At 37.1% G+C, this 26827-nt stretch overlaps 1 protein-coding gene, 1 non-coding gene and 1 pseudogene across 3 annotated transcripts in view; all 3 read left to right on the forward strand.

The window, feature by feature from the left end:
• Nucleotides 1-26827, forward strand: part of coro2ba (coronin, actin binding protein, 2Ba) — a 78964-nt gene extending 52137 nt beyond the window's left edge. For both annotated transcript variants that reach the window (XM_088333624.1, XM_088333625.1), the window contains 10 exons: nucleotides 3983-4099; nucleotides 7294-7443; nucleotides 8374-8538; nucleotides 8668-8784; nucleotides 8866-8970; nucleotides 10637-10733; nucleotides 21520-21632; nucleotides 21711-21801; nucleotides 22859-22998; nucleotides 24484-26827. In XM_088333624.1, coding sequence (XP_088189750.1) covers nucleotides 3983-4099; nucleotides 7294-7443; nucleotides 8374-8538; nucleotides 8668-8784; nucleotides 8866-8970; nucleotides 10637-10733; nucleotides 21520-21632; nucleotides 21711-21801; nucleotides 22859-22998; nucleotides 24484-24618 — 1230 coding nt within the window. In that variant the 3' untranslated portion in view covers nucleotides 24619-26827. The remainder of the gene's footprint in view (nucleotides 1-3982; nucleotides 4100-7293; nucleotides 7444-8373; nucleotides 8539-8667; nucleotides 8785-8865; nucleotides 8971-10636; nucleotides 10734-21519; nucleotides 21633-21710; nucleotides 21802-22858; nucleotides 22999-24483) is intronic.
• On the forward strand, nucleotides 14143-14255 carry LOC148366816 (small nucleolar RNA U3; annotated as a pseudogene).
• On the forward strand, nucleotides 17611-17724 carry LOC148366817 (U5 spliceosomal RNA). The gene has a single exon (XR_015850397.1). It is a non-coding gene; the product is annotated as a U5 spliceosomal RNA (small nuclear RNA).

Below are 26827 nucleotides of genomic sequence, written 5' to 3' on the forward strand. Positions count from 1 at the left end.
GGTCGCGGGGGGGCTGGAGCCCATCCCAGCCATCTCCGGGCAGTGGGCAGGGGACACCCTGAACTGGTTGCCAGCCAATTGCAGGGCACACAGGGACAGACAACTCATTCGCTCATTCACACCTAGGGACAATTTGGACCGGCCAATTCACCTGAAATGCATGTTTTTGGAAATGTGGGAGGAAACCGAGTGCCCGGAGGAAACCCACGCAAGCACGGGGAGAACATACAAACTCCGCACAGGAAGTCTGGAGCTGGATTTGAACCCACGACAGGTTCCCATGACATGAACTGTGCCGCACAAGCGCTAACCACTGCCCCGCCGTGCTGCCCGCTGTGACACAAATTAAGGAAAAAATGTCCTCTCAAATGCATCAAATGAAATGATTCTGCAGTTTGAAGCAGAGATAGTAGAAAATATTGTTTTTATTCCTAAAACAAAATGACATCACAACTTCAGGTACCGTATATACTTGTACACAGGGTTGGGTAGGGTTACTTTAACTTGATTACTTTCAATTACTTTTGGATTACTCCAATACCAAATATGCTAATAAAAGACAAAATAAACTAAATATGAATAAAATTATGACTCACAACACGTGGTAAGCATTCTCTCCTGGCTTTGATCTCTTTGATCTCCGGCAAAACGAACATAAAATGCGACAGAAACAAAATGAAAATAAATCCAGCTTGCCAACATCATTTTTGCCGTTCCATGTATTCCGTTACTCCCCAAGCCGGCACAAAATTTAGTAATTTTATTCATATTTAGTTTCTTTTGTCTTTTATTAGCATATTTGGTATTGGAGTAATCCAAAAGTAATTGAAAGTCATCAAGTTAAAGTAACCCTACCCAACCCTGCTCGTACATAAGCCTACATTGCATATAACTCTTACCCCCTTTTCTTGGGTGAACAGACATACAAACAGACAAATATATAACCTTAAAACCTAAACATAATCATAGTAAAATAAGCGATTCTTATCGACTCCAAACAGCAGCAGACCTTTGTCCATCGGATACACTACAGCCGCAGAATAGTAATTAACATCTGCAAATGTGACTCAGCATATTCCTCTTAAGCTAATGAGAAGTGGCTGGTCATGCGGGAGAACGTCACAGAATATTTATCACCTGCTTTTGTAAGAGTAGCAGACTTTTTAATTAGACTGTAATAGACTAAATAGTGCTGCAAAGTTGATAAAGATCTCACAACATGATCAAATTCAACTTGTTCTAATAATAATAATAATAATTTCCTTTGTATTGTCATTCTTTGTAACAATGTACACAGAACGAAATGTCGATACACCTGACCCGTTGTAGCGAGCTGATGCAGCCGCAGCCAACAGAGGGCGCCGCCATTTTACCAATGTTATAAGTCTTAGGTATGACTCGGCCGAGGCGCGAACCAGCGACCTCCCAGTCTCAAAGCGGGCGCCCTACCATCTAGGCTACTGAGCTGGTATTTATGTACTGATTATAAATCATTTTTTCAGATTAGTGTAGATGTAAAAACCTTGAGAAAAATACCTGGAATTCAAAAATTGTTTTCTCAAATTACTTCATTATTGTCAAGGACGTGAAACAATTAGAGTACAGACCGCATTGAACACTGTGGCCTGCGGGTCACAAGCCCATCTGGCTTTTTTAAAGGTCAAAATATAATGAAAATATATACGGTATAACTGTCACGGTTGCCATGGTTCCCAATTGGCCCCGCCTGTGTGGCACCAGCTGGAGCTTGTTGACAGATTGGCTTCCCCACTATTTAAATCCGGTCCTGTCAATCCCCGGTTGTTGGTCCGTCTGTGAATCTCTGTTTTTACACGGCAAGACCTTTTTCACCAGTCCTGTTTTTTTGCCTCTGTTTGTGTCCCGCTACGACTTGTTTTGATCTCAACCACGTCTGTTCTCCCGTCCCGAATAACAATCCGTTTATTTATCTCTACCACGTCTACTCTCCTCTCCTGGTTTTTGACTTGTTTCCGATCCCGATCACATTTTTGCTCTTCTATTCCGGCTAATGACCCGTTTATTCCGTTCCCGACACCGCTATCGCTCGCCACGTAAGTCCCACTTCCGCGTTCAGAGCAACCTGCTTCCCGCGTCCAGCAATCCCCGGATCGTGGGCGCAACCCTTTCCCATTCTTCTAATAAAACTTGTGAGAAATGTTACGCGAGTGGGTCCTGTTTACGTTCTGATCCTGACAATAACAGTAAATAAAGTACTACTAATATATTTTTTGTCCCCACGGTCCCTTTGTCTACTGCAAAAATACTACAACAGAATTACTACAAAATACTGCAAAATTACTGCAAAACTAAATGTCAAATCAAGTGCTTAAAATCAAGGACCACGATGCCATCAATAAAATGTAGTTCCATTCTACGAAAGAAGAATGATAGGTTTATAGTTTAAAAGACTCAAAATAAGTAGCAAAGACATCAAACTTACAAGGATAACAGAAGAGGACTGTTTAAAAAAACCCTCACAATGCCAAATTCCAAATCTGTTCTAAAATCCCCTTTTTTATTTAAATCTCAAGATTTAGCCTTAAAGACGTGGAAATCAAAGAACAACAACAACAATATTTGCTGATGGGGACAATGCTGTGAAAATTGCAGTTAAATAACAAACAGCAGTGAGGTTATAATAGCCAAAATATCAAACTAGCGTCCTAAGTCATCTCCTCTGCATGTGTCCAATATGAAAACTGAATAAACATATGAAAAACTCTGTTGGTTTTGTTTGACTTTTTTGCACTACTGGCAGTTCTTTATAGCTAGCCACTCCTCTGCACTATCGTACTACAGTGTTATTGTTACTGTTTACCTGACTTGTTTACCTGACTGCCTATTTTGCACATCTGGTTAGCTGCTCCTCTTGCACTCTTTGCACTACTGTAAAATACTATACATAGCCATAATTATTTAGTATATTATTAGTACTCAATACAACATTTTATTTATATCTGTACATTCAAGGAAACTGTGCGGGTCAGATGTATCGACATTTCGTTCTGTATACACGTGTACTAGAATGACAATAAAGTATATCTCAATCTGAATCTGAATCTGAAAATGATTCAGGCTGCAACAACTAATCGCTTAAATCGATTATAATAAATTTTTGGAAGCGTTGGCAACGAATTTCATCATCGATTTGTTGTGTCGCACGATTTATGCTCCACTCAGCACGTCAATTTAATGCAAATAAAAGTGCACTGAATTTTAATGTGACCTTGCAGTACCACTTGAATCCAGCAGAAGGTGACAAAAGACCAAATTTTTGGTGCAACACCCTTTTGGCCCAGCGACGAACTTGATACTTTGGTCCAGCAGGGGGCGCCTCGAGACCATATTTTGATGCATTAATAAATGAATAAATGAATGAATGAATGAATGAATGAATGAATGAATGAATGAATGAATTAACAAATGGATTCATTAACGAATAAATGAGTGAATGAGTGAATGAAAGAACGAACGAACGAACGAACGAACGAATGAATGAATGGCCATTATTGTCTTTATACAAGTTTAATGCAATTGGAGGGCTTCTTTTAGTGCAAGTAACACTAATTTAAAAAGTAAACATGTGCAAAAGGATAAAAACGTTAAAAATGGACCAAGCCCTATTCTTCCGACGAATTACTCTCATTCTCCTCTGATGTTGCCTCTCTTATGTTGCACTTTATAAAAAAATTCACATATTTTGGAGGTGTATATCATATATATGCACGTACTTTTGTTTGTTGTTAAGCTATTTCACAAACACTTCGATTTTTTTTTATATTATAAAATATTATGTTGTATGGTGCACTATTTTTCTATCCGTCCAAAACCTCAGTATTTCAACAAAGATTCATTAATTAATCTAAAAAATATTCAACTGATTAATCCATTATTAAAATAATTATTTGTTGCAGCCCTGAAAATAAAAAAAAATAACACCTCATCTTACTGTGTTTTACAGTCAGGCCGTCTGGACACTCACTACCCGAAGGTATGCGGACACCAAGGCCACGTGCTGGACATCAAGTGGAACCCCTTCTTTGAAAACATCATTGCGTCATGTTCAGAAGACAGTTCGGCAAGTGACCCTCGCTGCTACTTTTATGGCTTTCAGTGCATTGCTATCAATAATTCAAGATGTATTTCTTGCTTCGCGAGAAATTAGTTGCAGCAGTACTAGTAGTAGTATCAAGCATCTGTGGATTAATCCGGTTTCCAGGACGTTTCATGCTTTAGATTGATCTATGATGAATTACGGATTTTTGTAAGGGCAATCTTGCATAACTGCAACATTCAGGCATGATCAAGCAGAATGTTTGACGGTTGATAAATAATCCCCTCTGGGTCATCAGAGTGTTTATAGACGTACACTGGAGCTGTAATCCAGTCTAATCCCAAAGCAAAGGACTACAGTAATCACTTGCCGTATCAGGGTTCACTTATAGCGGTTGACATAAAAAATCAGATAACTTTATTACATGCTTTTGATGAAACAGACTGTAATTCATTAAGTCAAGTCACGTGTATTTCTATAGCCCTTCATCACAAAATGTCTCAAAGGACTGCACATGTTACAATGACACCACCCCCTGATCCTAAACCAACATGCGGGCAAGGAAAAACTCAGAAACTTCCGCATGAGTAGTCAACTCAAGTCATGTTTATTTGTGACACCTTTAATCACAAAAAGTCTCAAAGGGCTGCACAGACCACAGACTATTGCAAACTACAGACTATTATTACACCGTCCTTAAAATAAAAAAACCTTACGAAGGGACCTCCCAAGTGGTAATCCCCATTCCAGGATGACCAGGGTGCAATAAATTTAGCATTGGGTAACAATACACAAAACTTTGTGAACATCAATTTAAAAAAACATTAGTAATATGTAAAACATTGTCCAGTGCATGATAGCAATGAAACCTCGAGTCTGTAAAATTGTTCAAAAAGTTCATGACAGCAAATCTTGAGGCAACATTCTATGTGGTGGTATCATTCTTCACAGGATACGCTGCAGGAAAAATATCAACACTTAATCTTAAAGGCTTGTTATGTAATTGTAACCAATTGTAGTTATTTTGATAGTGTGTTGATATAGCCAATACAGTGGAACCTCGGTTCTCGACCATAATCCGTTCCAGAACCCTTTTCGAAAACCGATTTGTTCGATCACCGAAATAATTTTTCACATTAAAAACAATGTAAATCGTTTTAATCCGTTCCAACACCCTAAATGTTTACCTTGAATGTTGAACGGAAACATAAAGCTAACCCAGGCTAATCGTACGTTCGCGTTATCGTAATCTTCCGTACGAAAGATTACGCTCACATGAACGTGTAAAAATAAAAAAGTCAGGTCGTTTACAAGTCATTTAGCACCCGGGTCTCCACAACAAGTGGTGAGCGGTTCATTGGAAAGGGGGCTCCGTTCCAACACCCTGAAAGTTGGGCTCCGTTCCAACACCCTGAATGTTTACCTTGAATGTTCAACGTAAACATAAAGCTAACCCAGGCTAATCGTACGTTCGCGTTATCGAAATCTTCTGTACGAAAGATTACGCTAACATGAACGTGTAAAAATTTTAAAAAAGGATAAAGAAAAGAATTATGAATAGGATTTCTTACCTTTGTGGTGGTCAGCAGAAGGCGCAGGTGGACAGTGGGGTATTCCCTAGCAAGATCAGACACTCGCACACCTCCTTCATATTTTGCTATTATTTCTTTCTTAAATGCAATAGTTGTACGCACTACTTTTCTTTTTTCACCTGTAGCAACTTTGCTGCTTGCACTGACTTTCTTCTGAGGCATAATTAGGGGCTAAAACACTTACACCTCTATTAAAAGTGAAAGCAAAACAAAGCACGTACGCACGCAATAACAGTTGGTCACGAAAAGAGCGATCTACACCCGTACGCCGCTCAGCATCGCACCCTAGCGTACGCACTCACGCATTAAAGACGTTCGAACTCCGAATTTTTGACCGAACAGCGAAGCAAGAATTTCTCTAAATTTTTGTTCGGACTCCGATTTGTTCGAACTGAGAGGCGTTCGAAAACCGAGGTTCCACTGTATAGCTAAATGCAGCATGTGTCGTCTTTATTATAAGGTTTTTACAGTAATCCCTTGCCTTATTGCGGGGTAATTATTGTATTTTCGCTACTTCACGGATTTTCAATCTGTATCTGTACAATCAATCAAAACCCCTTGATGAACTTACATAATGTATGTGCAAATCTCTTTGTACTCAAGTTTCTCTAAAAGCCATTACGTCAACAAAACGCTCTGGACCCACGAAAGCACCAAAAGCCAGAGGAATATACTTTCTATCACCAACAAACTTGGACTTCTCGACCCGCTAAACTTGCTCTGGAGCCACATGCACGTCTTTGGAGCTCCCTAGTGGCTCCCTGGCACATTTTGCAAATGTTTGATACTGGAAAAATATATGGTGTTTGTAGAACAAACCAGGACACATTCTAGGTTTTTCAATGATTATAGATGGCTATCATATGTGTTTTATTTCTTATAAAATGTAGATAAGACTTTTTAAATGGTTTCGGATCCACACTTCTTATTTAATATTGCTTGGAATGCCTAACGGAAAGTAAATGCAGTTTTCCATAACGTCCACATGGTGGCGTCAAAGTATAATGTAAAGTGGATCGTGTCTTCAACACAGTTATGCATTAAAGTGGCAAGATTACTTTTAAAATTTGTATTTAACAGTGCAAAACTTATTTGTAAGAAAGAAAAAATATTTTTTTTAACAAATACCTTAGCCTGTAAATTGTTTTTAAAGTATTTGTACATAAATAAATAAATAAATAAATAAATAAATACATAAATAAATAACATTCTACTTCGCCCCACAAATTCAGGGGATATCTCCTTAGAAATCAGAAGCTCTTTGGAGCTCCCTACTGGCTCCCCTGTGCTTTTTAAAAAATGTTTTATAATGGGAAATGACATGATTTCTGTATGACGACAAACATGACACAATCAGTCTTTAAGTTTTCTAATTAATATAGATGTATACAGTATATATATTTCTATATATATTCAGTATGTGTTGACTTCCTTATAAGGCTCAAATAAAGATTTAAAACATTTTTACGGGTCTAAATATATGTTATTTTTATCTGTTTTTTGTCCAATATGGCTCTTTCAACATTTTGGGTTGCACTTTTTGCTTATATTGTAATAGTGCCTTTAATGTGCTACACCTTTCTAGTTTTCTGTCTCGTGATGCAGTATGACATGTGACAATGACAGGTGCGGGTGTGGGAGATCCCAGACGGCGGCCTGCAGCGTAACATGACTGAAGCAGTTCTAGAACTGTACGGTCACAGCCGGCGAGTTGGTCTGATCGAGTGGCATCCAACCAGCAGCAGCATCCTATTCAGCGCTGGCTATGATTATAAGGTATACGATTTACACACATTACGTCACCGCAAGTTTTAAATCACTTCACAACTTCTTACAATAAATACACAATACCGTTCAAGGTTTGGGGTCTCTTAGAAATGTCCTTTTAATGATAAAAAGCACTGTTTTTTTTAAACGAAAATAACATGAAACTGATCAAAAATACATCTCATACATTGTTAACCTAGTAAATTACTATTTTAGCTTCAGTTGTCTGTTTTTAATGCAATACCTACATAGATGTATTGAAGTCCATTTCCAGCAACCGGCACTCAAGTGTTCTAATAGCACATTGTGTTTGCTAATTGGAAGGTTAATGGATGATTAGAAAACCCTTGTGCAATGATGTTAGTACAGTTGAAAACAGTTTTGCTAGTCGAGTCAAGTAAAGTCATATTTATTTTATAGCCCTTTGTTACAAAAAGTCTCAAAGGGCTATAAGGAGCTACAGACCATTATGACACCATCCCCTGATCTAAAACCTACATGAGGGCAAGGAAAAACTCAAAAACCTCAGCATGAGGCAAATGAAGAAACCTTGAGGAGGGACCGTACCTGGTCATTCTTTTTATTTTAGTTTTTATTTTTATATCAGACATTAATTATTTTATCTTTTATTTTTTATTCTATTGTTTGTTATTGCAACATCCGTTGCAGCCTGGTCATCCTGGAAGTGTGGTTCAATAGTACCTGCAAAATACCAGGCGCCTTTAAGATGCTGGCTCTCAAGGCAGAGTGACCAAAATAACGACATATTGGAGACTGGCCAATAAAAAGAAGATATTTGTCTTGGCAAAATAATACGGACATTGTACAGGTTATTTGATGAATGAAAGTCCATCCATCCATCCATTATCTGCACCGCTTATTCTCAGTAGGGTTGCGGGGATAAATGAAAGTGTAGTGTAACTTACCTCTTCATTTCAGATCCTGATCTGGAACTTGGAGATTGGCGAGCCAGTTAAGATGATCGACTGCCATACAGACGTCATCCTGAGCATGTCCTTCAACACAGACGGCAGCCTGCTGGCCACCAGCTGCAAAGACAAAAAGCTGCGAGTCATTGAGCCACGCTCTGGAAAAGTCCTTCAGGTAAATTCATGGCATCAGAATATTGGCGCCATACTGCATGTCAACACATCATAACTTATCCGGGCTGTGATCACAGAGGTTTGGGGTTGAAATACTAATGAATCCTGACTCTCCATGCTCCCCCTCCAGCAAGCCAGCTACAAGAACCACCGGGTTAACCGAGTGGTTTTCTTAGGCAACCTCAAGCGGCTGCTCACCACAGGCGTCTCCCGTTGGAATACACGACAGATCGCTCTTTGGGATCAGGTCTGATAAGCGGCAGTTGGAAGTTCCAGGACAGGAGGATCAAAGTGTAGTTTTCAATTGCATGCATGTTGCGCTTGCCAGGAGGATTTATCCATGCCACTGGTTGAAGAGGACATAGACGGTCTCTCGGGATTGTTGTTTCCCTTCTATGACTCCGACACCCACATGTTGTACCTGGCAGGCAAGGTAAGCCGTGCCCCTCTCTGCCTAAAAGTACTTTTCTGGGGATGTAACATTCACCGTAGTTGAGGAATCCAGAATTTTGTTTGTGCTCCAAAAATTTGTAAGGTAAAATGGATAACCTCAGCTTGTTTGTTTGTACATGATTCAGATTGAATCGTTTCTTGTACATGATTCAATTGTTTGTTTGTTTGTACATGATTCAAATTGAATCGTTTCTCCGGCGCCGTCACGAATGGCAGCCACTCCAGCAGCTCCCGTGTTATTTTCGATTGTTCTCAGTTATTTCGATTGTTCTCAGCTTAGGGATGCTGCTGGAAAAGTGAATTTCCCTTCGGGGATGAATAAAGTATCTATCTATCTATCTATCTATCTACACACACACACACACACAGAATTAATGCATTTCTCTACCAACTACCACTAATATACCTGGTGTCTCTACCCTTTTTAAAACTGAGAGGTACTTCCTAGATACCTGATACATATTACTAGAATAAGAAATTTGCACAAATTATGTTTAATTGTGTTGCGTATGAGATGTAATAGTAACTGCAGTTGTTATATGGTATTTGTATGTCGTGAATTGTCAGAACCAAAACATATGGTTGACCCAAACGTTTCACACAAATGTTTATTGGGATATCGAGGAAGTCAGGTGCAAGGAAACTAACGCCAGCTATCCTGTGATCGCTGGACAGGAGGAGCAAGCAGCTCATGGGATCGGAGCGTGATCGGAATGCAGAAGTGAGTGGATTCCATCGGGCAAGAGATCGGAGCGTGGTCAGGGGCAAAACGGATTGATAGCCGGAGGGAGATATCAGAGCGTGGTCGGTAGGCATAAACGGATCGATAGCCGGAGCGGGAGATCAGAGCGTGGTCGGTGGGCAAAAACGGGTCAATAGCCGGAGAAGATCAGGGGCAGACGAGTAGGATACGGGTGAAGATGGGACAGACGGGAACCAGAGTCAAAGTGCTTGCCTTGCGTATGCGGAGGTTTGCTGACGGACTGGCAAGGAGTGACTGGAGTGCTGAGTTTAAATAGGAGGCGAATCAATCAGGCAACGAGTAGCTGCTGGTGCCTAACGAGCGGGCACAGGTGAGGGCAATGAGTAATCATGACAAGAATGTTTTTTTTTTAATGTTTGTAACATTTTATTACTTTGTAATAGCTATTTGTTAATCAATATGGTTTTGGTGCCAGCTGTCGTTATCATTAAGAAGGAATCAATTAAACAAAGAAACTGATTTTGTAAAGGATTTTTCAAAAAGGATAAGCAAATATAAATATGAATATCTGACATCATCCATCCATCCATTATTTGCACCACATATCCTCAATAGGGTCGCGGGGGTGCTGGAGCCCATCTCATCTGTCTTCAGGGAGTGGGCAGGGGACACCCTGAACTAGTTGCTAGCCAGTCGCAGGGCTATGAGACACAATTTTTTCCTCATCTTTGAATTTTGTACTTTGAAAATTACCATAACTCATTGGTGGTAAGCTTTTTGGAAGTACTCTGTGGGTTCCCTTTAGTGCTCCAGTAGGGGTGTGCAAACTACGACCCATGGGCTACATGCAACCCAGCAGACCCCGAACAAAAATGCTCAAAAAATAATGACAATATGTATGATAAAGTATTACTAATTTGATCCTGTTCTCATGTGTTACTAGGGAGATGGCAACATCCGTTACTTTGAGATTACCACAGAGAAACCCTTCATCCAGTACCTAATGGAGTTCCGATCTCCATTCCCTCAGAAAGGATTGGGTAAGTCTTTCATGAATTTTATCTCATCTTAATTAGTATTCATAACTAGTTCATTGCTACAAAAGAAACTTAGCCGGTCGCAAAGCAACTGTGTTCTGTCCTCAACAGGGTTGGGTAGGGTTGCTTTAACTTGATTACTTTCTATTACTTTTGGATTACTCCAATACCAAATATGCTAATTTGTGCAGAGCTCGGGAGTAACGGAATACATGGAACGGCAAAAATGATGTTGGCAAGCTGTTTGGATTTATTTTCATTTTATTTCTGTCGCAATTTTTGTTAGTTTTGCGAGAGATCAAAGAGATCAAGGCCAGGAGAGAAAGCTTACCACGTGTTGTGAGTCATCATTTTATTCATGTTTAGTTTTTTTTGTCTTTTGTTAGCATATTTGGTATTGGAGTAATCCAAAAGTAATTGAAATGAATCAAGTTAAAGTAACCCTACCCAACCCTGGTCCTCGAGAGGTCTTGTAAAGAAAAGTGAATTTGGGGATCGGCTCTTTAGCGCTGCCTGCTGGCTTCCTGGCGATTTTTTATAAACGTTTGAAATTGTACATGGATGAGAGGGAAACATGTTTATTGTTTTATTTAAAGGTGGGTAGTAACGGAGTACATTTACTCTGTTCCATTTACGTGAGTAAGTTTTGGGAAATTTTGTACTTCTAGTAGTATTTTTGAATATTTTACTTTTACTTGAAAAAACGGTACTTTTACTCCGCTACATTAGGCAACATTAAAGTCGTTACTTCGTTACTTAATAAATCCCCTCTACGTAAGTATGCGTCTGTCCGTCTCCGCTAAGGCATATTTATATTGAGGCAGAACTCTGCCAGGCTCTACCATGTTTAACCAATCAAACGTAGCAGCCTCGTCACCTGACCATATTCAACTACTGCGGGGGAATTTTTGTTTACGGATGAAACAGATCCAAAATGTCGCTTAGCAATACCGACTATGAAAACACGGAAGAGGAGGAGCACCCCCGGACCTACATTAAAAGCACGTTCCCCTTAAATAGGATGCCAAACAAGAGCTACTATATGCAATGTCTCCTTTGTTTGGCCTAAACAAACAGAGATTTCAGCATTCAAGAATTCAACATCAAACTTGAGGAAACATGTAGCAGTAAGTTTCCTAAATTCTAATTTTAACTATACTTTGGTTTTATTTGCTATTCATTACTTGCTTGTTTTATTCTTGTTTTATTCTTGTCTGATATTCGGTTTACAGCAAACTTGAATGTCCTGAAAGGTACTTTGAAGTAAAATGTATTATTATTATTTGTTATTATTTGATAACCATCCAACGTCTTTGATTTAAAAAATATTTTAATATGTAATATGTACAAAGACAGGCTTTTTTTTACTGTTCTGTATGCGCAGTGCATATACATTTTTATGTGTGTGTATATATATATATATATATATATATATATATATATATATATATATATATATATATATATAATTGTTATCTTATTGTTTATTAAAGTATTTGAATTTACCTTGATTATTTTAATTGTCAAGTCAAGTCATTTTTATTTGTATAGCCCTAAATCACGAAGAGTCTCAAAGGGCTTCACAGATTGTTACACTATAATCTACTTTAGATTAAATGCTTTTGTTGTTGATTGAATCCTTTGATGGTTTGGTTGGTTGTTTCAAAAACACAATAAATATGACATTGCCACAGTTACTCAGTACTTGAGTATTTTTTTCACGAAGTACTTATTACTTTTACTCAAGTAAATAATTTGGATGACTACTTTACTTTTACTTATACTTGCATAATATTATACTTTTTGATTGGTACGTCAAGCCTCTTTTAGATCTGCGCATGCGTAATGGGCACGGGTTACATAACCTCGGTCATTTCAGGCATAATGGTTTGAAATTTTGGGACCGTTTGACATGCCAACAATTTTGGATTAACGAGGAGTTTATTGTTTCTTTCTTTAGTGTGAACTTCTCCGGTGAGTCATTTTTTAAGTTAATTATAAAATATTTTGAGAGAACTTTATGAGCTGAGGAATTAGCGGTGGAAAGGTGAGCTTGGCTAGCTAAAACGCCTCGTGTGGTGTACAGTATGTGTTTAAAATGCGCGATATTAATGTTAGGTGTGTTTTCTTTACATGTTCGTTATTTTTATAGTTAAATAAGAGTTTTTGTAGCATTTTATTTGTCAACATCATAGTAAAAAGATATATATTAACAAACTCGTGTTTAAATGTAACGGCTGTAATCGCCGCGTCAGAGGTTGCCCTCTAGCGACTGTGAAATTAACTGCAAGTTGAGCTCAAATTTCAAACTGACGTGGGTAAATGTCCATAATGTATCTGATTTGAATATAATCTATATATATATATATATATATATATATATATATATATATATATATTCATTCAAATGTTTTATTTCAGCCTTGTGGAAAATTATTGTACGCTGTCTGGAATTGTAAAGGTTTTTTGTTTGGTTAAACAGTGTAGTGGAGGGGCATTAGGGGAACCGATCTACTTTCAGAAGTTGCTGCCGGAACGTATTTACAGATGTACGATGTTGCGTTTATTTCAAGCAAGATTCCAAACAACGTTGATATGACTTGAAAAATTTGCACTACTCGATTTCATCTAGCCTTTTTATTCTATCTCAAATTGTTTTGAAGGATGCGACTTTAAAAAAAAAACTAATTAAAATCGCATGTCTCGCAAAGCATTGTGGGGCTTGGTATGGTGTAATAGTAGTCTGTGTTTTGCAATAATCTGGTCTGTGCAGCCTTTTGTGACTCCTTGTGATTAAAGGTTTGATGTTTTTTTTTGTTTTAATAATTTTATTGACATTTTTAACAGCAAACAAACAATGTGAGGTTTGAACAATTTTTCTCGACATTTTTAACAGCAATTAAACACATTCACAATTTCATTCTATCATATTCTAACAATATGAGGTTTTATCGACACTTTTATGTTTATTTTTTGTTTGAACAATTTTATTGACACTACTAACAGCAAATAAATAATGTGAGGTTTGAACAATTTTTCTCGACAATCTTAACAGCAATTAAGCATATTCACAATTTTGTTATATCTGACAATATGACGTTTTAACAATTTTTTTCCGACATTTTTAACATCAATTAAACATACAATATCATTATATCATATCCTATCATATCCCAACAATATGAGTTTTTATCGACACTTTTACAAATACTGTAAAGATAACTTTATTTGAGGACTTCAAATATAATCTAGATTATAAACTTCAGTACCTTGTGTGCACATTTACTTGAAATTTTAATGACAATGAGGCTTGAAATGATAAATGATTTAAGATAAAATTGTCGACATTGTTACCTTTTGGGATAAAATGGTCTGTTGACTATTAATTTGGGTCGTTGCACGTTCAGAATTTGGGAATATACATTCAGGGATCATTTCTATAGTCCTCAATTCGTGAAACGTGTTTCTAGTTTGCATGATTCTGCAATCTTCGATGATGAGATTTAACAATCTTCCCTGAGCGGGAAGTCGACTTGGATATACAATGTAAGGTTTGAACAATTTTTCTCGACAACTTTAACAGCAATTAAGCATATTCACAATCTCGTTATATCTGACAATATGACGTTTTAACAATTTTTTCCGACATTTTTAACAGCACTTAAACACTATATCCTATCCCAACAATGAGTTTTTATCGACACTTTTAACAGCAATTAAATACATTCACAATTTCATTATATCATATTCTAACAGTATGAGGTTTGAACAATTTTTATTGACACTTTTAACAGCAGTTAACCAATGTGTAAAGGGCAATACTATTGTGCAAGGGCATAGCTAAAAACTTTTGATGCCTGTTTGTTGCTTCATTAAGGAACTCTTAAAGGAAGATTATGATCAGAGAAATAGTTATTCTATTAAGAGAAGTCCCAATACTGATATTTACAATTTAAGATTTATGATGGTGAATGCCTATAATGCTGTAAAAATGCACACAAATAGGTCAGCGAACATGTAAGGTCAAGTTAATTGAACCTCTAGTAATTATGTCTAAATTACATTGTCAATCTGATCTGTAATGAGATTTTACAGTTTACTCACCTTAATACATGTGTCAATTTACTTAAGGGATTAGAATGTACTACAGAATTGCATTACTTACAAATTTGTGTTGCAGTCTTTCCGCGGGTGTTGTCTTTTTGTAAACGCACATTTGATAAGTATAACAAAATACATATTTAGTGGAACTCATGCAGAATAATAACTATAACAATATTACTAAAAATAGCAAGGGTAATTATTTGCTTAAACCATTGATTTACTTTGTCATTCAGACCCCATTTTCATACTTTCTGTACTTTGGCAATGTCGTTATTTGTATCTGAATTCGAACAGGTGAATATTTAGACATTGTTGGAGCTCATCCTGTAATATCTTCACAAAGTTTCACTCCACATACAGACAACGGCATACTTTTCTTGGTGGTTCTCACCGGTTGGATCTTGAAATTACTTCATCCTCTCAAGTTATAGCTTCCTTCTTTTCGTGTGATTTAACGTTTGGATGTTGTCTAGCAGTACATCTTTGTTCACTTTAAATAGTAGTTGTGAAGTGTAAAACTCCACTAGATCAAACCACTGTAACAATTTGGATTGCAGAAATAGAATATTGATGTGATCACATTATTTTGCCTTGTGTATATTTTTTATTGCACCTTTTTGGAGTATAAAAAGGAACTGGAGTTAACGTTTGTAATTATTGCCCCAAACTTCTGCGCAGGACATTAAATATGCCAAAGCTAGGGAACAATATTATAAATATAATGCATTATAGTTGAAAAATAATTTGACTTCCTTCATAATTTAAATGCTTTTAGATACCTTCATTTGTATGTCCCTGATAATGTGTGTTTTCCAGTTTAATTCACTGTAACTCCTAAAAATGTGATTTCTGAGAAAATGTCTGTGGCAACACCATCCATATTCACAGCCAGGTCTAGATTTGCTTTGTGATTACCAAAGCGCATCACTTTAGTTTTGTTTGAATGTAAAGATAATTTATATCAATCACCAGTAATATTTTTTACTAGATTAATGTAATTATCATTGGAGTAGAAAATGTTATTGACATCTGCTGAATATGACTAATTTGAATGGTTTTGAAACATTAAATATACCGTTAATTTATAATTTGAATAGCTTTGGACCAGGACCGAACCCTGCCTTTTCAACACATGTCAAAGTATCCAGATGTCAACGCTCTCATTTTCACATATTGTTGCCTCCTAGTGAAATAAGATTGTCGAGAAAAATTGTTCAAACCTCACATTGTTTATTTGCTATTAATAGTGTCAGTAAAATTGTTCAAACCAAAAAATTTAAACATAAAAGTGTCGATAAAACCTCTTATTGTTAGAATATGATATTATGAAACTGTGAATGTGTTTAATTGCTGTTAAAAATGTCAACAAAAATTGTTCAAACGACATATTGTTAGAAAATGATATAACGAAATTGTGAATATGCTTGATTGCTGTTAAAAGTGTCAATAAAATTGTTCAAACCAAACCTTTTGAATCCATCCCAAAGTCACTTCCTAGATGCCAAATCGTTCTAGTTTTTTTATTGGATATTATATTTAATGGTATCAAAAGCAGCAGCATAGCGGATAAGTGGTATAGTTCTGAGGTAATTGGTTCAAATCTAGCCACCAGCCTTCTTGTGCGAAGTTTGCATGTTCCCCCCGTGGTTGTGTGGGTTTCTTCCAGGCACTTGGGTTTCCTCCCACATTCCAAAGATATGAATTTAGGTTGTTTTGTGACTCCAACTTCTACTTGGAATTAACGAGTGGATTGTACAGCATGTCTCTGTGTGCCCTGCAACTAGCTGGCAACCGGTTCAGGGTGTCCCCTGCCCACTGAAGATAGCTGGGATGCACCCCTGCGACCCCACTGAGGATAAGGGGTGCAGACAATGGATGGAAGGGGAACAAATGTGTTTTTTAAGTCAATAAATATCCCAGCTGTGTAGCTCTCCTATGCTATGCTTTTTTTTTTTTTTTTTCGACCGCATCAATAACGGGTATTGTTGTTGATTTGTTTGTCCTAAAACCATATTGACTTTTGTTTATTAATGCTTATCTATGAATTTGCCTAGTTGTTACTATAAAAATTTTCTTATATTTTAAAGAATTGGGGTGGCAGAGATTCCAATCTGTAGTTTGTGGAGATGTGTCTGTTTCCATTTGTGTTTATTGGGATAACTTTTGTTCTTTGCATTTCATTTGAAAATTTCACTGTTAGGAATGATTGATTACATATGAAGGTTAATGGTTTCACAATGTTATGTATAATCTGCTTAACTAATACCATATCCATGACAAAACAATCAGTGGATGTTTTACTTTTTATAACAGTTTACCTAGTCTATTATCTCTGATTCCGTTACTCCCGACAGAAGCATGGTCTTTGAGTTGATATTTATCAATGACTCGTAATTTTCTCCTACTTGTGTTTGTTTTCTTGATTGTAAACGCACATTTAATAAGTGTACCATGTGCATGTTTTTGTGGAAGTTGTGCGAACGTTCTAAGCTCTTAAACATGGCAAAAAAAAAAATCACCCGACTTTTCCAGATAGTATTTTACGTGATTACTGACTCTCTACCCACAATCCCTTGCGCCAAATGTTTGTCATAAGACTGAAAACTCATCATAGAGCACACTAACGCTTTAAACATGCAAGTGTGTAGTGTATGACTAGTCAAAATCGTCTATAATTATCCGTGTTCTTCTTCTGGTGGGACTTTACTTAATAAGACCTTCTGTTAGAAACGTATCGTGAGAAGATTAATACCCTGGTTTTAATGATAATCGTCAGCAACTCTTGTTTCTCTTCATTTCGAATAAATCTTTCGCCTTTTACTAAAGATTTCCGTGGGGAGGAACAACAAGAGTCTTTACCAATTTTTTGATGCTCTGCGAAAGCGGAGCTTTCTCTCATGTCAAAGAAATTTATCGCTTTAGACCTTATTGATGTCATTCCGAACACTGAGTCATAGTTCATACATTAGTTTCGGAATAATTGGATAATCAACAACACAGTGACTTTTTAGCGTCTGGTTTGCGTCATTTGGGAATAGAGTACAGTAGACGTTGAGATGTAACTGTAATGCATGAGTGCGTGGGATACGTTTGCTACACTCCACGCATCGATCTGATCTTGCAGTACCTCCAGGAACGGTGCGCCGCCCTTTAATGGTTAAAATATAATGTATTACATTGTCGACATGTTTCGTGGCCAATTCCCTTCGTGTTTTCGTTTCAACTGGATTGTGAAATTGTGGTGGCGAATGTGTTGTAAACCATGCCTAGTTAAAGGAGGGGGAATCAAATTCCAACCACATTTCATGTAATGTGCAGTGATGTCCAATAGGTGGCAATGTTCCATTGTATCATGAACTGGCTGCTATTGTTTAGTGTGCGAGGGAATATCTCGTTTGTGTCATGAAAGGCATTGATTTGAATGTGGTTGCGACATCTCCTAAAGTTGTACGCTGGATGAATGTTTCATAGTGTGTTTGATTTTGAGGGCTGTAATGTTTTTTTTCCTCTTCGTGTCGCTATGCATTATGGGTAACTGCTGAAGACTCAAACCGTAAATACTAACTTAAATGTGTTTTTTTTTTTTTTTTGCTGGAATTCTCACGCTACCCTGAGCTTTTCACACGCATGCAGGCGGGAGTTTTGCGAGTGTTGTATATTGACTGTGTAGTGTTGTCACCGTAGCTGCAGTAATATGACAAACTATTGCCACCACTTTTTGTGAGAATTATGCAAAGAAATTGGTTTAAAAGTTGAGGTTGAGCTTGACCTTTGCGAAATCCTCAGATCTCAAAATAATGCATTTGTTGAGCGTCAGTTGGGGGTTTAACAAACGTTATTGACACATACACACTACATCACACTCCAACAACGTGGCCCAATTTAGAGATTGCAAACATTGCTTATTATAACATCATTACTAATGTTTCAATAAAAAAAATAATTGTGGCAGGATAATAAGGTTACTGAGACAAATAAACAGGTGAGAGGGGGGAGACAAAATCACAGAAGAAAAACTTGATCCGGAAATGGGACCCGCTGGAAAATAAAAACAACCTATGTGTACAAGAACAGATTTTTCTTGGCTTGAACAACCCTCACGGACACCTCCAACAGCAACCAAACACACCCACAACTCCACCACATCACGCTCCAACAACATGTTGCAAAATAAGGAGGAAAAAAAAAACAACAATGTTTACAGGGCAATACTATTGTGCACGGGCACAGCTCTGTCTTCTCAAGTGGGATTTCTTCCCACCCTCCCAAGCAGCATCCTTCAGCTGTCTCTTTTCCCATATGCTGATCTTCTGACTATTGTATAACTACCACTGGCGTCATTATATGCACAAAATAAGGACCCGTGAATATTTTTTAGCCATGGGTGTACCCAGAACGTCTTGGCGCGTGCTCAATCCAAGCACCCCCGAAAATAAAAATATTTATTAAAACTCTTTCTTCCTTAAGGCCCTAGTGGGAACTTTTTGACAACTAGATGGCGCTGTTGTCTAATTCAAACGTTAAACCAGTGCAAGGAGTATAGCATAGCAGCTAAAGACACCACACAAACATGGCGGTAACTACTAGGTGTGGTTCCGCCATGGAATATAATACAAATTTCTCGCCCTATGATTTCTTGTAATAACTAACACTGATATGCAGAAGTGGGTCGTAACGCAGTACATTTACTCTGTTACATTTACTTGAGTAAGTTTTGGGAAATTTTGTACTTTTAGGAGTATTTTAAAATTCCTATGCTTTTACTTTTAAGTGAATTTGTAAAAGAAAAATGGTACTTTGACTCCGCTACAGTAGGCAACATTGAAGTCGTTATCTCGTACCTTAATAAATCTCCTCCACGTAATTTTAACTTTACCTTTTTTTTTTCGCTGTTTATTACTCACTTGTTTTATTCTTGTTGTATTGTTATTTGATATTCTGTGTACAGGGAACTTGGGTTTCCTGAAAGCTGCTTTGAAATGAAACAAATTACTATTATCCTCGACTATTTAGCGTCTGATTCAAGCTTCCTGTTTAAAAAATTATTTTTACATCAAATGATTTATAGGAAGGCTTTATTTAGATAAATTTAGCCTCCCACACACAAACGCGCAGTGGCTTGCGAAACTATTTGGCCCCCTTGAACTTGGTGACCTTTTGCCACATTTCAGACTTCAAACCTAAAGATATAAAAGTGTAAATTCTTGTGAATAATCACCAATAAGTGGGACACAATTATGAAGTGGAACACACTATTGTATATTTTAAACCTTTTTAACAAATAAAAAACAAAAAAGTGGGTGTGCAAAATATTAAGCTCCATTGATTTAATACTTTGTAGCGCTTCCAGATGTGTTTTTTGGTTTGAACAAATTTATTGACACTAATAACAGAAAACAATCTTAACAATCTCAACAGCAATCAAGAACATTCACAATATTATATTTCAACATGACGTTTAACAGCAAACACAATGTGAGGTTTGAACAACCCTTCTCGAAAATCTTAATAGCAATCAAGCATATTCACAATTTCGTTATATAACATCTTTGTTAGTGTCAATAGATCCGTCCAGGCCAAAGTCGATTGTTTTTGGTCTGAACAAATCCACCGACACCAACAGCAGCAAAACAAACACGACAATCTCAACAGCCATCAAGCATGTGTGCTCTTATTTAAGCATTTAACCAATCACATTAAAGCCATTACTTCTTGCCTGGGTCAGTTATCTTCCTGCAAGCCTTCACAAAGACTTCTGGAGCTGTGAGATGACATAACAACCCTCGACTCATCATAAAGTGGAGCACTGTGATGAAAGAATGACACGATCAAACAAGAACTATAAGCTTTGGCGGAAATAAAGCGCAAAGGCAGAATGTCACACTTTCACTTTACCTCCAGAAACCTTGTTAGAATATGATATAATGAAATTGTGAATGTGTTTGATTGCTGTTAAAAGTGTCAATAAAATTGTTGAAACCAAAAAAAAAAAACGATAAAGCTCTTGATTTAGCCATTTAGGAAACATCGGCTAGGGGGCGGTATTGTACCAAAGCGTAAAATGTATTATTCTACTTAATTGTAATAGCATTGATTTTTTTTTTTACTCTAAAGTGAACATTTAACCCCTTCTAAAGAAATTTTGTTATACTAAGTAACTTTCATGTCAAGCAACTCTTAAAAACACAGCAAAAGTTTAATTAAAGATATTGAATTTTCAGTGCAACAACACATAAACTGAAATATAAACTTTTGTTGAGTAAAACACATTATGCCTGAAAAACACAGAAATGTACAGCAAAAAGATAAAATACAAAATCATTTTTTATACTCAACAAATTTAAAGTCAACAACTCAAAATCCCTGGAAAAAAAGACTAATTTACCAATCATAAGAGGAAAAAAAAGAAAAGCAGGCCTCGATCCTGTCCAAGTGACACACCACTAAAGGCCTTTAAATGAAATGCACGGGCCACTACTGACAGCATGTGTTGCCTTCATTATAAGGCCTATATAAGGCTTCTCAATTTGCGACGCCAGACTCATCCGTTTTTTTTTTTTTTTTTTTTGGGTCCAATATGGCTCTTTCCACATTTTTGGTTGCCAACTCCTGCCCGAGCACAATTTTGTTTACAGTGAATTAGTTTCCGTCTTGTGCGTAATCTGGGTTACCTCATTCTTTTCAGGTGTGATGCCAAAGCGAGGTCTTGATGTGGGCGCTTGCGAGGTCTTCCGATTCTACAAGATGATCACCCTGAAGGGCTTGATCGAACCCATTTCAATGATCGTACCAAGGAGGGTTAGTGAGAACATCAAAACTCAGAAGTTGAATGACGACCTTCCAAAATTACTCAAGTGCATTTGACTTTGTATACAGTCAGACACGTACCAAGAAGACATTTACCCTATGACATCAGGAACAGAACCTGCACTCTCAGCCGGCGAGTGGCTCAGCGGCATCGACAGAGGTTAGGAAAACTCGAGACTTAAAGTGCTTTCTTTAACTCATTTATTGCCATACATTTCTCTCAAACGGGAAGAGCCAGTGCCAATGATTTCTTTTCCCCGTTGACTCATTTTTGAAGGCCTACAGAAAATTAAGTTCTGTAGCTATATAGGCATCGGACATATCAGAAGAAAGCTTCATCCATCATCTAGCATTAAAAAACTGTTTCTAACTTTTACCATTGTTTAGTAGACAACAGTTGAACATTGCTAAGTTTCTTAAAAATACTAGTTCCCGAGACAAATTCTGTGAAAAGCATTTTGAGCAGAACTTTCACATCAATGTTTTTTTTCCGCATTTGTTATACCTTAAATATTGAAACATTGCTTCCCATTTGGCCTGGAGAGGCATGGGCGCTGCTAGGTTGTACTTGCCCAAAACACTCAACAGGAATGGGTGCCCGACAACCCTGGTGTTGAAGTGATCCGTGAGCTTTCCATTAAAACAAAGGCACTTCTCTTGCAAAATAACATTTTATTGCAAGAACAATGAACTTTTGCATTAACGATGCAGAACTTTGCAAGAATCTTTCAGCGCCCGATGTTTCCGGTTGTGTGATTACACAATTTCTGTATCCATGGCGAACGCGTTCCTGCGGACGTATACGAAACATCATCCCTCTGCCCTGACGATGACAAAGGGACTTCATCTATTGTTTTTAAAATAGAGAAATAAGCTCTGTTTGTATATATCCATATATTCACTTCTATTACAAACTAAAAAGTCGTGGCTTCCTCGATGTGTGCACAAAGATCTCATTAAAGATGCTCCTGTCATCTAATAGTGATTTTTCATATTGAAATCATTCCCAGAGGGTTGATACTTACTGATGAGGTGCAACAAACTCTTCATAAGTTTTTAAAATAAAAGGGCAAAAAATGCATTTCTACATTTTGACACTCATGGACAATGCTTTTGAAAATGTATTCATACTTTATGGCACTGAATGAGTTAAACAAACAAAAAAACAGGTTCAATGATTGCCAGTTTTACTTTCATGGCTTCATGTGTGAAAACAGAACCCGTCTTGATGTCGCTGAAGGATGGCTTCCAACGACCAAACAAATTGGTGTTCAAAGCCCCAATTAAAGAGAAGAAAAACGTTGTAGTCAATGGCATTGACTTGCTTGAGAACGTACCACCAAGGACAGAAAATGAGGTAACACTTCTAATAAGAAAATGCATGTAAAAATATTTTTTATAATTTTTCGTTTCCATTTATTATATAAGTTTTGGTTTTTCACTCATCCCCAATGTGAATACAAATGAAAATGTCCGTATAAAATGTATGGAAATAATACAAAGGAGATATTTTTCAACGACACCCTGTGGGCCACATGCTGGCCTTCAGGCTTTTTAATCCGGCCCACAAAGCGAAAATTGTTTAAAAATACAACAATTTGTTAAATAAAGTAACGGTGATACAAATTGTGGTTGACTTTTGTGATCAAGGGTTATACAAATAAATATGAGTTGATTTTAGAAGCCAATCTTCCCCCCCAGGGTATATTTCATAAAACATAAATGTGGCTGGCTACATTTTTCTGTTCTTGCCATTTTTGATCATGTATTTTTTATTTTATTCATAAAGATATGTATCAAGTTGATCTTAGCACTATTGTATTTTGAGTTTTTCAGTGCAATTTCTTTTGTTTGAATTCTCAGAGTTTCAAAACCAATTTGCTGGAATTATTCTATTTTTAAACAAATATTGGTACCGGTAAATGTTTGCATGTATATTAATTCACAAAAGCAAATGGTAAAAATTGGTTAAGTCAACATTATCTCTTTTTTATGTATTTCTGAGATATCTGATTTGATTGGCAGATACCCAAAAAATCTTTGTAAATTAATGATCCAAAAAATGTAAAAAGAGAAACATTCATTTTATTTTGTCCTTCTACTTTTTCTTAATTTCATTTTTTTTAACAAAGAAGAAAGTAAAAGTAAAAAAAAAAACATGAAATCAAGGTAATGAATTTGAGGCAAATTTCAATTAGTAGTAGTAGGTACTAAGTATCAATACATTACTATTTAATATTAACCTTTACGCAGTACACAACAAGTTATATATGTTTAGTTTTAAACATTAACCGAAAAATATTTATATTTTTGGGTCATATTAGTTAGCCCTAGTCCATCTCTAAGTAGTTTGATGGACCTGCAAATTTAAATCAAATCAAATTTAATTATAAAGCACTTTTCAGGCAATAATTTGCCGTTCAAAGTGCAGTTTGAACATTTTCAGTGTACAATAAGTGAGTAAAATCCCCTCTTTTATCCCACCCAACAACAGACACGCACAATGTTTAAAATACGGTAAAAACAAAATAAACAGTAGTTAAATAAAAATCTGATTAAGACAAGGCACAGACTAACCATGTAAGGAAAGGGACCTGAGGGAGGGTTATCCACACTGATAGGGATGGCAGCAGATGGCCTCGGCATTTCAGCCATTGGACGACACCCTACCAGCGAGGGCCTCTAAAATGAGGAAGCACTCAAATTTAAAAATTAAAACATGTCAAGTAAAAGTAATGTATGATACAATAGTTGCATCAAGTCCATGAGACTTCTGTCATATCTATGTGATGAATCCTATTATCCTCTATCTGTCTTTTTTATTTTTATTTCAAATATTCAGCTCCTGCAGATGTTCTTCCGGCAGCAGGACGAACTACGCAGGCTGAGGGAGCAATTGAGCAGCAAGGACGTGCGAATACGCCAACTGGAGTTGGAACTCAACAACATGAAGAACTTGAGCCCCAACAATATTTGACCTCCTTAAAGGGCGCCCATCTGCTTCCTCTCTAGTTTGGACATCCAAAAAGCTTTAAATCCCCCTTCATGTTATGTTAGAACATAGCCGAAATCCAGATGCCCTGCCTCACACACCAAATAGCAATGTACAGGGTGTTCCAAATGTCTTGGACACATTTTTACATTGAATATCTTGAAAACAACTATGGGTATAAAAATATGTCTGGTAAATTCAGAAAACTTGCAATCTAAATTTTCACATGGAATATTCAAAGATGTTCAATTTGATCACCAATGGTCACGCAAAACACATCAAGCCGATAGTCAAAGTCTTGCCAGACGTGTCCCAGCATTGCGTTGTCAGTGGTTGCACCAGCTTCTGTTATTTGTGCCTTCAGCTCACCCACATCTCTTGAAATAGGGGGCACATAGACTCATGCTTTTACTAATCCCCACAAAAAGTAATCGCTTGGTGTGAGATCAGGACACAGGATCATTCTGCCCAGACTGTCCAATCGATTTCTGGCAGCGTTGTGTTCGGAAAGTGTCCAACCCTGAGGCTCCAGTGTGGTGGTGCCCCATCCTGTTTGAAAAGGTCACCAGACTCTTTCTTACTCACTTTATCCTTAAACAAGTTTTCCTGCATGTTGAAGTACATCTTACCAATGACTGTTGCTCTTTCAAAGAGTAATGATCCATAGACAGCTTTCTTCAACAAAGCTTAAAACACAGTCACCTTTGGGGAATCTGGATGATGGTCAAGAAATTCCTGTGGGTTCTCAATTCCCCACTTGCTGTTGTTGATGTGTTATCTTGGCCATTTACGTGGAGAGACGCCTCAGTGTCAAAAACAAGCCGTCATATTCCATCTGCTGTTGCATTGCAATGCAAAATCATGAGTGACCTTTAGCTGTTGGACTAACTGTAGCTTGTAAGGAGTCATGTGCAGTCTTCTTAAAACACCCGAAAAATTGTTGCAGGACACTGTAGTTCCCTATTGACTCTTCTGATCGATTTATGGGGGCCCAACTGGAAAGCAGTTCGAACTTCTTCAATCGCATCTTCTGAATTTGAGGAATCCTGTTTTGCCGGGAATAAACACCCATCCGTGATGAATTTATCATGGTATCTCACCATGGAATTCATATCCTGGTGGCTCCTTTCTGATTTTTTTGCAAAATGCATGTTGTACAACAGTCCATTGTGCAGTTTTTGCAAATTCAAGCACACAAAACATCTTTTCTGGTTGAGTGCTTGCAGTTACCGGGTCTGAAAAGGAATTTAAAAATCAATGGCCTTAAACTCTTAACCTAATTAGCTTTTAAATGGTACAACATTTATGTAACCACCACTCATAGTTAAGAAGATATGGGGACTTCAAATGTGCCCAAGACTTTTGGAACACCCTGTAATTGTTTTTCAATTATACGAGTTCTACTTTAGCTATAACCCATAACCCACGACAGTCAAAATGCCTCAAAATGTTAAAATGTTGTCCTGTAGCACTTTAATTTATGAAATTTAATTAGTGGATGAAATACATTTTCCCTTAAAGCCTTAAACAAACATGGATTTTGGTTGCAAAGACCAACCGACTGCATAATCTTTCTAGAGATGCACAAATCCACGTGGGAAAGACAAGTGTGGAATGTCGGTTCACCATACACACAAAGCCATTTTTTTGTGCATGCAATTGGTTAAAGGGCTATTAGTTCAAGGATTGGGGTTGTATTTATTTGCGATTTGTTTCTCTTTTTTGGCAATGTGACGGGGCATTTAATGATTATGACAATTTACAGATTTTGTTGAATGTTTATGTGTAAATAATGAAAGATTTTTGTGGAAGTGGCTCTTTAAAGGCTTTCGACAATAGCATAAAACATAGATCTGACTAACTAGGTATACTATGCTCCAAAAGTAATCCCTTTAGGTGACAAAATCATTGTTACTGTCAGCCATGTTTACTACTAGCAAGTATCTAATTTTGCCTTGCCTCCAATTATGTGAAGATATGTATGCTGTTTTTAAACCCCGTGTTTTTGAAGGCTATGCATTGTACTTTTTTGACCTAATAATAGCCATACAGATAGTGTGTTCTTTCTCTTGCTAATTTAGAAACATTTAAAATGATCCTGTCATGGGTTAAGCTAGAAAGAGCAAGACATGTGCAAAAACAATTGAAATGTAAACCTCCAGTAAGTTCTAGTAAAGGTTGATTCTTCTACGCA

Source organism: Urocampus carinirostris, chromosome 4 (assembly GCF_059441175.1).
Source record: "Urocampus carinirostris isolate Australia breed hairy pipefish chromosome 4, RoL_Ucar_1.0, whole genome shotgun sequence".
Taxonomy (NCBI): Eukaryota; Metazoa; Chordata; class Actinopteri; order Syngnathiformes; family Syngnathidae; genus Urocampus; species Urocampus carinirostris.